Source organism: Sciurus carolinensis, chromosome 5 (assembly GCF_902686445.1).
Source record: "Sciurus carolinensis chromosome 5, mSciCar1.2, whole genome shotgun sequence".
NCBI classification, from domain to species: Eukaryota; Metazoa; Chordata; class Mammalia; order Rodentia; family Sciuridae; genus Sciurus; species Sciurus carolinensis.
The window spans coordinates 71,691,523-71,704,593 of NC_062217.1; the positions used below are offsets into that span (position 1 = coordinate 71,691,523).

Consider the following 13,071-nt stretch of genomic DNA (forward strand, 5'->3'; position numbering starts at 1 on the left):
CTTTTGTTAGATGTTTATTAAAGGTTGTATATAAGTCATGCTTTTGTAGACTGTTAACACTTTTAATTCAACTAGAAGTTTAAATATTGAATATTTACAATGTCTTGAGATCTTAGGGGTGTGTGTGTGTGTGATAGCTTTGAAGATTGAGAAATTTGGGCATAATGACTGACTTAACCTTTTTAAGTGGTTCCTAAGACTACCAATTAGGGGCATGTTCTGGCTCTTTAGTCCTTCTCCTTACCTGAAATTGATACATACATTACAGCTGAATCTTATTTATTTTGTGTATGTTAAGCAAAGTGCCCCACAAACACCTGTCTCAAAGTAGTAGGATGATTTTCTAGCCCCCATATGCTTATTTATCAGGTCCTGGAGCACTTTGGAGAAATTGATGCTGCTCAGCTTTACACAGTAGAAAAGAGTGGATCAATAAGCTGCACACCATATGCTCCTGCTCTCAGGGCTTGCTCTGGTTGGCACCAAGTCAGCAGTGCTTACTTACATACTGTGGCTAATTTTTGTCTCAGTCTAGGGCAGTTTATAGTGTGAAATAGCAAGAGTACCATCTTCTTCATGATTTTTAAATTCTACTTTTGTAATCTGTCCAGATTTTTGAGTGCATCTCTGTGCCAGGCATTTCTGTAGGCACTAGGTATGTAAAGATCTGGCATGTTGACCTAGGGAGTTTGCACTGAGAGACAGGTTTATGGAACCAAAAGCCTTCCTGCTTCGAGGTTTGTGGCATAAATCAAAATGCTGTCTGGATAAAACTTCCTACTGATTTATGGGAGAATAAAAAATATTAATGGTTTCTTATAACTTCACTGATTTTAGACCACTCTGTAACTCGTATTAGTAAAGGGCTGTGTACTTGAATTCCTCTGTGTGGCTTGGAATTGAGGCCTGCCTGCCTGTTACATAAGGAAGGAATAAAAGCTGATGATTCAGTCTTGTAACCTGACCTGCTTTCCTCCCCTCTTCTATACTCCCCTCACCTCCCCTCGTAATTTATAGAACCTTAGGAGCCTGTGGTTTGGAAGAAACCATATTTCTTAAAAATGTGTCACCTGGGATGTTTATTTCTTTTGAGGTGGTCTTTGGACAAATAAGAGAACTATCAAATGTTCTAATCAGACTATTGAAGGTTCATGCTTCATTACTTAGCTTCTGAGTTGGTAACATCTGAGGAACCACAAAGTCAATGAAATTATCTAGACAAGATAAAAGTGTGCCCATCATTCAACCCATCATTCAAGAAGCCTAGGTTAAACTTCCTAAAAATTAGGATAGGAAAGGTGAAAAGTGGAAATTTTTTTCCACCTAACTTCTGGAACATTCTTCCTCAGAATATAAATTGTGTTTTTGTAACAATTTGATAGAACTTTTCATTTTAAAAACACTGTATTTTTTGCAAATGCATGTCTGCAAACTTTCATATTATACTCACTGCAGTCTTGCTTATTGCCCTCCCACAAACCACCCTTTTCTTTCTTTTTTTTTTTTTTTTCCCCAGTTAGAACAGTGAAACATTCAGGTGTTGTGTGGTTTATTCCAAATATCAAAACTAGCTCATGGCAGGATGGAGACAGGAAGCTCACGTATCTAGATTCTTCCTCCAGTGTTTTTAGTCTTTGGTTGGCTTTTATTACAGTGTATTGTGGGAGAGTAAAAAAGTGTTCTATTAACCATCATTGTTATGTCTGAATACCTGGCATACCCCTACAATATAGTTCTAGCCCTGTGCATTTTTCCAAGTGAATTATCACAAAACTGGTATGTATGTTAGCTTGGATTGACGAACTATGTCCGGATTGGGCTTTTTGCCTGTTGTCATATTGCTTATCTAGGAATGCCTTTCATGTTTTTAATAGTTGAAAAAATCAAAAGAATATAATTTCATGACCCATGGAAATTTTATTAAATTCAACTCAGTATATATAGTTTTATTGACACAAAACTATGTTCAAACATTTGCGTGTCATCTGTGACTTTCAAGGTATGATGTCCGAGTTGAGTAATTGTGATTGAGACACCATGACCAACAAAGTCTAAAATATCTATTAGCCAGCTCTTTACAGAAAACATTTACTGACCACTGTGCTCGCCCCTTGCTGTCATCTCTGACATGGAATGCACTCTTCTAGATCCCATCTAGACTCTTCCTACCACGATCTTTACCCCATCATCTCTAGAATTCACAGTGACAGGTTACCTTCAGTTCCTAGGGCTTGTTGGTTTGTCTTAATTATGATTTTAGTCTTTGAACATCACACGTTGACTATCTAAACCAGAACTCCTAGGACATAGGACCCTTTACAGAATCATGAAGCAGATACTTATTAATGTCTTCAAATGTTTTATTGAGGCTTACATGTCAAGATCAGTTTTGTTCCAGAGATATGCTATCCAGACTCATCTGGCAATGACTTGCTTCTCCATCATAGTTGACCTCATTTCCACTGGTGGCCAATCCTACATGAGATTCTGTATTCTGGTGTCTGCCTTCTCACCTAATTACTGCTTTCTAATTTACAGAAAAAAGGGGCCTTAAAACCTACTTTCATCCCCTGTGTTCTCTGTTCTGTCTTTTCCAAGGAATAAAGAATCTCACGCCCACCCCCCATTCCAAGGCTGCTCCCTGCAGCTCTGTCCCATTCCTCTGGTCTCCATGGTTTTCCTTCAGTGCCTTCCCTTTTCTGTGGGTTTCTCTTTTCTCTACTGGTTTTATTCTCCTCTTCTGTGAATATGCAGGTCTCCTTGTTCCTAAAAAAGCATCTCATTCTCCTTGAGCCTATGTTCCTCAAACTACAGTCCCATTTTTTTCTTGCTTTGGCAGCCAGCTCTCTCTTCAGAGATTTCTACTTCCTCATCTTCTGTCCGCTTGACTGTTAACACTCCTCTGTTGACTCTTGCTCTCATTAGGGACCTAGTTGCCCTAACCAGAAGCCTTTTTCTTTGTCCTCTTCCTACAGGACTTTTCTGCAGTGGTTGCCACTGTTGGCCATATCTCCCCTGTCGACTCTTCTGCATCAGTCATTTTTGCTCTTTGGGCTCCACCCATCCTTCAGCTTTCTGAATACTTCTGAGTTCTAAGTTTCCTCCACTGATCTCTCTCTTATTATTTCCTCCTTAACCCTCCTTTCCCTCTGAAACATTCTTCTTAGGTGATTTCCTGCCTGTGGCTTCACCTTCATACCACACCTATCTGTTGATGTTCCCTGAATCTCCTTAGCCCTCTTTCCTGAGTTCCAACTCTGCATTAGACACCAGCACATTAGGTATGTCTCGTAACCATCTTCATTCAACTCATTTTCCCCCCCTCCTTTTGTTTTAGCATGTGTGTTTCATGTTCTTTATCTTAGTGGGTGGCATCAGTGTCTCGGGGACCATGTTGTTAGACCCCATGGTACTCCTTTTCTCCACATATTCATTATTTCCACTTTTTCTCAGATGTGCCTTATTGAACTTGTTCTCATCAAGTGTTGCGCTCATGCTTTAGTTGAGGACATTGTCTTGTCTCAAGAGGTATGCTAGAGAAGCCTCCTAACTGGTCTCCCAGTCATCACTGTTTGCCCATTTACTTAATCATTTATATGACTATTTATATCATTATAAAATATCTACCTAACCATGTCTTTTTCCTTCTCAAAGTCAAAATACTAACTATATACTAATGTCTATGCTGTGTATGAGACAGTGTAGAAACCAGTCCAAAAAACCTAGCTCTTCTCTCATATGACCTGTGCCTGAGTATGAACCATTTCCCTGACTGTACACTGCCTTTTCATGACTCTGAGTTCACATGAGCTATTTCTATCCAGAATGGCATTGCATTCCCATAAATGCCTCAATCTTTAAGGGCCATTTTACACTTTGTCTTCCATTGAAGGCTTGAATCATTATCTTTGCCTTGTTCTGAGTGCTTTTACCTCTTCCTATAGCATGGTATAGAATTCTTGAGCTCACTTGCTTGTCTTCTGCAATGACTGTTCTTTAGAAATTGGAGTGGGAAGGAGTGGAGAGCAATCACCGTATTTTATTCCACTCAGTATCTGTGGCATTTGGTATTTTACAGCCAAGATAGTGAGTGCCTACTCACATGAAGAGAGAAACCTATTTTTAAAAGCAGGTGAGAACTTGGAGGCCAGGCAGATTTCCCAGAATGACTGTGGACAGGGAACTGCAATGTGTGGTTTTCTATGAAAGATATTTAGGCAACCACTGAAGACTCGCCTTTAATGTCTTTTTGGTATCTCTTGGTAAATGTCGATGACTATGAATATGGCCTGTAATATTGCGTGTCAGAATCAATTTGTGTGTGTGTGTTTTTTTTTTCTTCTTCTTCTTCTTTTATGCTCAGGGCTGCACAAGGTTTAAATGCCTGGTGGTCAGCTCCTCAAGGCTAAACATGGATTAGGTAATAATGAATGAGAATATAAATTTGACTAGCTGAGAAGAGAGGTATGAACTAGGAGACAGAAAATCATGACTTAATCAGAAAACAGTTTGTAAATTTTAATAAAATGGACCTAAATTTTGCTGTGAATCAGTTTTTATCCAAACTATTAAAATCTGGGAGAGAAAACAGGGCTGCTTTAGACCTATTTTTTTCCCACACTACCAGGATGCTCCACCCTTGTGGAGTGATGATGGTTCTGGACCCCCTGCTTTAAAAGATAGAACTAGAGAATATCAGATCGACTTTTCTAGAGTAACTAGTGGGGTCTGTTGTGAGAAGCTACTAGAAGAAGTTAGAGTACTGCTGCCAGGGCTTCCCAGTGATCCAGGCAGCTCAGCTAAGTTACTGATGGCAGAGTATGTAGAACTTCTGCTAAACATGATTGCAATTACGAACTATTTTTTTGATTAAAAAAAAAAAACAAAAAAAAAACAGCATTTCAAAATTTCAAATAGGCTTCATTGCCTTCTTTGTTACTCTTGTGTGATTATTTGCCACCTAGTGGGTTTGGCATAATCCTTCTTCCTTTAGTTGTGCAGTGCAGCATTATGGGAACCAGCTTATCCTACAGTCCTGTTGAATTTTGATGGGTCAGTTACCCCAGTCTCAGGTCCTAACCATTAGTGATATAAAATCATTTAGTTGGAGGCAACAAGACTGAGACTGATAAATTCAACAATTTAGTAGTTACGTAGATGTTTTAATGAAGTGTTCCTCTAGTTTTATATCTTCACTAAGCTTCTAAACTGGTTCAAAATGTCTAACTAGACTAACCTGTCTTCAGATATTATACCAAATTAGAGTTAATTTAAGCAGTTGGGCAAAATAATATAGGTTTCAAGGTAGGAATGTAGGATGGTTTGGAGTAAGGAAATGTGAGTTAACTTGCCAAAGTTTTGATGACATTTAGTGTTTATTGAGTATGCACTATGTGTCAAGGTGTGCTAGGACTGAACTGTTTCTGTAATGAGAAAACATGTGAAAATGGTTTGTCTACAGGATATATTAAAATGTTGCTTTATTTTTGTTTTTAGTTTAATGTACTAAACTTTTGAGAATTATCACTAATGTCTACAGAATATATTAAAATGTCGCTTTATTTTTGTTTTTAGTTTAACCCTCAAAAGGTTAATCCATTATCACTAAATTTTTAATTGGATAAATTCATGTTTTTTATATTAGTTAATTCCTATCACTTTAGTTTGACTTCGATTATGTGCAAATACATATATATTCAACAAAATTTGAATGGTTCTGGTTTTTTTTTTTTGGGCAGAGTATTTGTACTGGGGATTGGGCACTTTACCACTGAACTTGTATTCCTAGTTCTAGTTCTTTTCAAGTTTTTTTTATATTTGGAGACAGGATCTTGCTAAGTTGCTGAGGTTAGCCTCAAACTTGGGATCCTCCTGCCACAGCCTTCTCTTGCTGGGATTGCAGGTGTGTGCCTCTCCACTTGCTTTTTTTTTTTGTATTTACTGTGAATCTAGGCAAAGATGATTAAGGACTGGTAGAAAGTAATGTTTCTGGGAACTTTTTGGTTGTCACAGAATATGGGGGTAATTAAAGAACTTCAGGTTCTTAAACCTGTCCTATTCCCTCTATTCTTATGACTTTCTTCATGTTATTTATCACATTTAAGGGTTTTTCATAGTTTAATGACATTCGTGATGAGCAAAAATACACGAGTGTTGTAGTTTAAGTTAGGCAACTTTGAAGATGAAAAGAAACTAAATAAATAGACCATTAAGCACTTTATTATTATTATTATTTTTTTTTTTGCACAAAGATGAATTTTCATTCTGTAACTTAGTACCATACTCCATTCATTTTGGTGGAAAATGCTTATCAGGCAAGGAGACAGTAGCAAGTCTAACCAGTAAAAGTAGTGATTTTTTTGTTGTTGTTTGGTGGTACTGTGGCACCAAGGCCTTATGCATGATAGGCAAGTGCTCTGCCATTTAGTGGGCAAGCTACATCTCCAGCCCAAGATTGTATTCTTTTTTTTTTTTTTTTTTTTTGGGGGTACTGGGGATCAAACTCAGGGCCTTGTGCTTGCAAGGCAAGCACTTTACCAGCTGAGCTATCTCCCCAGCCCCCAAGATTGTATTCTTAACAAGATAGTTTCAGAAACCCTCTGGAGGTGGGCATGAGACGCATAGCAGTAGATAAGGGCAATAGTGAGATGATCTGAAGTACCATTAAGATCTTAGGATGAATGAGAAGCCACTGTGTACTTGAATGGATGAGAGCAGCACAGTTAAAGTGATGTTTGATGACAGCTTTTGTGGTGGGATCACTCAGTCTGGCCAAAGCAGCTTTGCTGCCTGTGTTGGTGCAGTTTGTTGAAGAGCAGGTAGTGGTAACATGGAGAAAGGTGGCAAGAGGCTTAAGGAACTTGCAGTAGAACTCAGAGCATGCAGTTGTTCAGTGTGCTGGGAGACAGTTTATCTTAAACCCTTTGGGAAAGAAAATCTTGCCAAGTATGATAACTTTACTTAGTGCATCATCATTTTAGGACCCAACTGTGTGCAAATAAATTAAAAAAAAAATCCATGCCATTTCCAGTTTGTCTTATATATAGGACTTTGGAGGAATATAGGAAAATTTCATTACTAGTGTTCAGGAGTTTATCTTTTTTCTCCTTTGGCAAGCTTGGCTCTTTCTATGGTCATTTTGATCATCTTTGAGTCTCTCAAATAATTTAACAGCTTTATGTGAAAATAAAATTTGTTAAATTAATGTAAAAGATAAAACTACATTTAAAAATTCTTTCATCTTGTTCTTTATAAAAGTAATTTGTTATGATTCTTTAGCCTCATAGTCAAGAGTGAGGAGGATGTGCATGCTTCCGCTTCTCTCCCCCCTCCTCCTCCACTACAAGCTTGGAGGCTTATAGAGCATGGTTGTTTTGTGAGCTTGCCTCTACAATAACTCTCCTCCCTCTTCTTTAAACCTCAATGCTGAGGAACAATGTAGAACATTCTTTCTTGCAATAGATGCTAATTGTGTTCTTAGTTGGGATCTTGCTGTCACAGCCACAATAACTGTGTCATTGTGCAGGGAGGCTGGGTCACAGTAGTTATTGTGCAGAATAATGAATGCTGTTTACTTGTGATGTGTTGTTCACTGCATCTGTGGGTGAGAACACATAGTCACTGTAATTTGCCTGGCCAGCAATCAAACTGGTGTAAAATAACATCATCTGTTAAGCAAGTTAGCAGCCACAAAGAACTATTGACCTTTCTTTTTTAATATAGAATATTTAATGAGAGACTTTGAATAATGGAAATTGAGGATACAAGAACAGTTAACTAGTGTGTGTTGCGTGTTAACCCCTATTTTGCAATGTATTTCCTGGTCCAGCTGACCTATGTAGAATTAAGGGTGCATGTCTGCTGTGGCTCAGAGTGGGAAGAGTTGCTTAAGCACATTAAATTATGGATGGATAAGTGTCATAAATGTCTGGTGTCTATTGAGAACCAGGCTTCATGGCTGTGTCTCCTTAACAAAATGTGGATTCTGAAAGCATCCCTGCCTACTTCTTTCACCTACATAAGGAAAAGATTTTTTCAGTGTAATTATTGGAATTTTTCAGTGTAATTATGGTACTTCCCTTAAGAGTTCTTGCTGAAGCAAAAGGAAATGTTCTGCTGTTTTAAGTAACCTTGATGGGATTTTACAAGGCTCTGAAGAATGCCAGTTTGGGAGCTGATTATTTTCTTCACTCTGTACATCCTACGATTTCTCCCCGTCCCTCTGCCCATTTTCAAGTACTTCTCAGCTGTGGGACTGATCATTAACATTGCTCATTAGAAGGAACTTGGGGAATGCTTTACAAAGCAGTTCATTTTATGCTTGTTTCTTCAAATTTTGTCATATTTCCAATAAATATAAACCAAGTTTTTGCTTAAAGCGAAGTTTAACCTAATTTATATATACATTTACTGTATTTCCTGCTGTTCTGCATAGTAGATGTCTAAATGATTACTTTTCAGGAAACATTCCAACAGTGATTTATACCTTGTGAAGAGACAGTAAATGATGTGTCCAGTGTCATTTACTTAAGATTTTACAATTTCAGATCTTTTTCATGGTCTTGCAATTTAGAGATTACAGGGGAATGCTAACTTTTTGGAGGGAAAAATAAACTAGGATAGATGAGATAATTTAAGAATTATATCCTCTACCCATTGTAAGTACAATTCCTTTTAAAAATTTTAATTCAATATCAAAATAGTATTAAAGTAATATTATAGATAATCTCACTTTAAAAATTTTTTAAAAATGTACATTCCATGCAGAAAACTTGCAAAATCTTTTAAAATAAAATCCAAACAATCACCAATAGTCTCTAGGCTGTCATTTAAATAGCTATCACTCTGTTTTGGTGTAGTGCCCTTCTGCTATACTAGTGTGTTGGTCATTTTTTCATCAACTTTTTTTTTTTTTTTTTTTTTGGTCAAGGTCATTTGAAAGCACAAGTCAGTCATTTTAAGTTACTCCTAAGTACAAATTTCCATAAAATATTTTTTGATCAACATTTTCTGGTATTTATTGAAAATTAACTAAAAAAATAGGATTGTGAGTGGTTAATATTAGGAACATTTTGCACAGTTTTTAAAAGTCTGCACGATTTTTAAAATTTTTTTCTTTTGACACTGAATTTTTTATGTTATAAAACTTAAATCTTTATTCAGAAATGGAAAATATTTCTAAAGTAGAAACTCAAATTTTGTTTCATGAAGGCATTGACTTTAATCCAATCAAGAATAAGTTGCTTTCTTAGTGGTTGTATAAATGGGTCCTTAATTCACAAATTGCTTATTTTTGCGTATTTTTTCCCTTGGATAAATGAAAGTCATTTAAGATATTCTTATGAAAAGTTGATTTGTTTTTCTTCCTTTTAAAAAATCTCTTCCTGTTTTCCTTCTGACAAATCGACATCTGCTTACATATAGCTAACTGCTGCTATTTTTTGCTTCTGTGACAGCTAGCCGATGGCGGAGTCTCTTCTCTTCAACGGCCTCACTGGCTTTTCCTTATAGTCCTGTTGCAAGACTCAGCCCTTATAGCAATGGCATTAATACTCCCAGCTTCTCTAAAACCTCAAATAAAGCAATACTAACACCTGAAAGAACAGGTAATATTTCAACTTCTTGACTAGCTGCTTGCTTTGCAATTCAGTCATTAAACTCAAACGTTCATCTTTCACTGAAAAGCTTGAGGGTAATCTTGTTATAATGGAGAGTTTTGCTGCATCCTTATTTCAGTATAGAAAGGACTAGCATTAACATGTACTCTCACAGCACTGATCTCAATTATGTGTAGGAAGGAGACCGTCTTCCCTTTTTAGTAAAAGCACACATGTAGTTGTCAAACACAACTTGGGTAGTTTTTATAATGATTCAATTTTCCAAGATTACAAGTCTTTATATCTTTTTTTTTCTGATAGCTTTTTATTTTTTATTTATTTATTATTTTAACTGGGGCTGGGTGGAAAAATTAACTATAGTGCTGTTTTTATAAGGTGAGGTCTCACCTTTCCTTGTTTGTCTTGGCATTGGTGTGTTCCATTCCTACAGCTTTCTTCCATTTGGGTCCCTTCTTCTTTGGTTCTTGTATCTCAAGCCATTGCTTTTTTCACTTTAGTGGGTGGCTGTAAGTCTACTGTGACTACTCACTGGTGTATATTATGAGGCGTTTGTATATGTATCTATTTATATGTGCCTTTTATGTGTCATATTTCCCATTTTTGGTACTACCATGTAGACCCATTAAAGAGTGGGCCAGATTAAATTTTAATTAGAAATTACATAGGCAATTACTGCGAGAGACATGTTTGATTATTAATTGAAAGTGTACATAAGTATGTATTTTCGTATAATACCTTTAGATATTAGTGTTGGTGGGTTTTTTACTATGATTAAAAAAACACACTACAGATTGGATTGTGTGGCCCAGTGGACTAGACCACTTGCCCTCATGTGCAAAGCCCTGGGTTTGCTTCCCAGTGCCACAAAAAACGTAACTTGAAATGTATCATCTTAACATTTTTTAGTAGGCAGTGCAGACTGGCTTTTTTTTTTTTTTTTAATTTTAAAACTTGAATTTGAGGAACAATGGTTTTATTATATATAAATTATTAATAAGTGAAGATGTGTTTACTGTCTGACCATTATATGGTGATGTGTTGCTCATTTTATTTTTGTGATGTTTTGGAAACAGGAAAACATTGCTTTTATATATTAACTATAAAGCATATAGTTATGGATATCAGTTCTTTAAATAACGAGCATATTTCCTTTGTTTTAGGTTATAACTCCAGGGGCTCCCCTCTTAGTCCCCAGTCATCTATTGATAGTGAGCTGAGTACTTCAGAACTGGAAGATGATTCTATCTCCATGGGATATAAATTACAGGACCTTACTGATGTTCAGATCATGGCTCGTCTGCAAGAAGAAAGTATGTTTTTTTTTTGTTGTTTTATTTTGTTTTTTTTAAATTAGGAAAGTGAGGTTTCCACTTGAAATACAAGTGGTGGGGGAAGTTAAAGCACTACTCCCCAGGTAATGGGAAAGAAATTTGGATCATTCTCATGTATCTTCCTTCATTGTAAGTGAAGCTGTTTGGTGCTTTTTCCATTCATAAGAGCATCATGGGAGTTAGGCATACTTGTACCTAGGTACACTGATATATGGATGTTGCTGGTATGACCTCTATGAAAACAGGTTGGCAGTTACCTAAGAAACAAAACATGCAGCTTACCCCTTCCTTGGCTCAGTAGACTGCCCTCTTGAGCATTTATTCCAGAGCAGTAAAGATTTGTGTTTATACAAAATCCTGCAAATGAATCTTCTTATCAGCTTTATTTGCAATAACTCCAACTTGAAATTCACTTAGATGCCCTTCAGTAGGTGAATGGTTAAACAAATGGTGGTATATCCATAACATGGAATACTATTCAGTGATAAAAAGGTATTATACTGCATCTTGGATGGAGCTTCAGGGAATCATCCTGAGGGGAAAAAGATGATTTCAAGAGATGGCAAATTGTATAATTCCTCTTATATGACATTCTGAAATGGCAAAATTTTAGAAATGAGAACAGATTTGTTGCTGGGGATTAAAATGAGGTGTGGGATCTCAGGAGGGGGAGGAGACTTGATTACAAAAGGGAAAACAAGGAATTTTTCTCATATTGAAACTGTTCATTATTTTAACTGGTGGATATATAAGGCCATATGTCATAAAACTGTCAAGAACCTAATTCTCACATATATATATACATACATAATAAACTGAGAAAATCTGAATAAGATGGGAAGATTATATCACTGTTGATACCCTGGTAATTATGCTGTTCAATAATTTTGCAAAGTGTTACCACTGGGGAAAATGGGTAAAGTATATAATTATTATTTCCTAACACTGCATGTGTGTCTACAGTTATCCTTTTTTATTATTTCAAGTTTTTTTTAATTAGTTCTTTTTAGTTATACATAACATTAGAATTCATTTTGACAACATCATAAAAGCATTTGCTCTAATTCAGTCCCCAGTACTTTTTCCTTTCCTCTCTTCCTCTCTCCCCCTTCTCTATTGCACTGATCTTTCTCTACAGGTATCTTAAACATAAAATTAAAAATACATTGATACATTTCAATATCAAAGAATAGATCATTTGAAATGGGACCGTTTATCACTAGTTCTGCAATAAAATTATAACAATCTCAGTGTGAACCTCTTCAAAGGCATTGATAGTATCAAAGGGCACAATAAGATCTAGATCACAGAACTGGGCTAAACTTGTTTTGGGCTTTTCTTTTCAGGCTAACAGAAACAGCCAAGTGTCATTTAAGCATACCAGTTTCCTGCTTTCAGAATTAGTCATGGCTACTATGGGAAACATGGTAATGCTTATGCAGGATTTAATAAGATACATTTTGAGGGGAAAGGTAATTATTTTATATCATTATTAGCAGTGAATTTAAATACTCATTTAAAAAATATGCCTAAACGATTAGATGTCAGTTTCAGAAATTTCGTCAGGGATAGACTGCTTTAAAAAAATGGTATGAGTTAAATCATGTACAACTCGCAGTTTGAGCTTTTCTAGATGGTTATCATGCACGATGACCTAAAACTACTGAAGTGCTGAAGCATCAGTGTGCTTTGAAAGAGATAATATAAGTAACTAAAAAGAATAAAAGAGCGATGACCTCGTTAGAAAATATGTGTGCCTTGGGTTTTAAACTTTCCCTTCGACTTTGAAAGTTGGCTGTCGGGAGCAGACTGATTTCTTTCCTGGGCAGAGGTTTGACTATTTTAGTTCTTCTAACTTGAAGAAAATGAATGATGATGAATCTTTCTTTCCTGAATTTTACTTCTTAAATATTCCCAGATTTGAAAAGGGTTCATTTGGGGAAATTGATAGATACTTATGGAGCCATAAGGTGTATTTAATCTTCACTGGAATTGGGGCAGTCTTTTTTGCAACACCGAATTTTCTAGTATTAGATATCTCTTTGGTAAGTATGTGTGTTGGGGGGGATTTGGTTAACTAAGAAAAAAATGATGAGTCTGTATTTGAATAATTTCTGGTACAA

General features: G+C 36.3%; 1 protein-coding gene across 5 annotated transcripts in view; it reads left to right on the plus strand.

Annotated features, from left to right (window-relative positions):
* Nucleotides 1-13,071, plus strand: part of Slain1 (SLAIN motif family member 1) — a 56,898-nt gene that overhangs the window by 27,836 nt on the left and 15,991 nt on the right. For 3 of the 5 annotated variants that reach the window (XM_047554559.1, XM_047554557.1, XM_047554560.1), the window contains exons 3-4: nucleotides 9,456-9,605; nucleotides 10,778-10,927. In XM_047554559.1, the coding sequence (XP_047410515.1) occupies nucleotides 9,456-9,605; nucleotides 10,778-10,927 (300 nt within the window). The remainder of the gene's footprint in view (nucleotides 1-9,455; nucleotides 9,606-10,777; nucleotides 10,928-13,071) is intronic. The other 2 variants (XM_047554558.1, XM_047554561.1) reach the window with 1 other exon arrangement.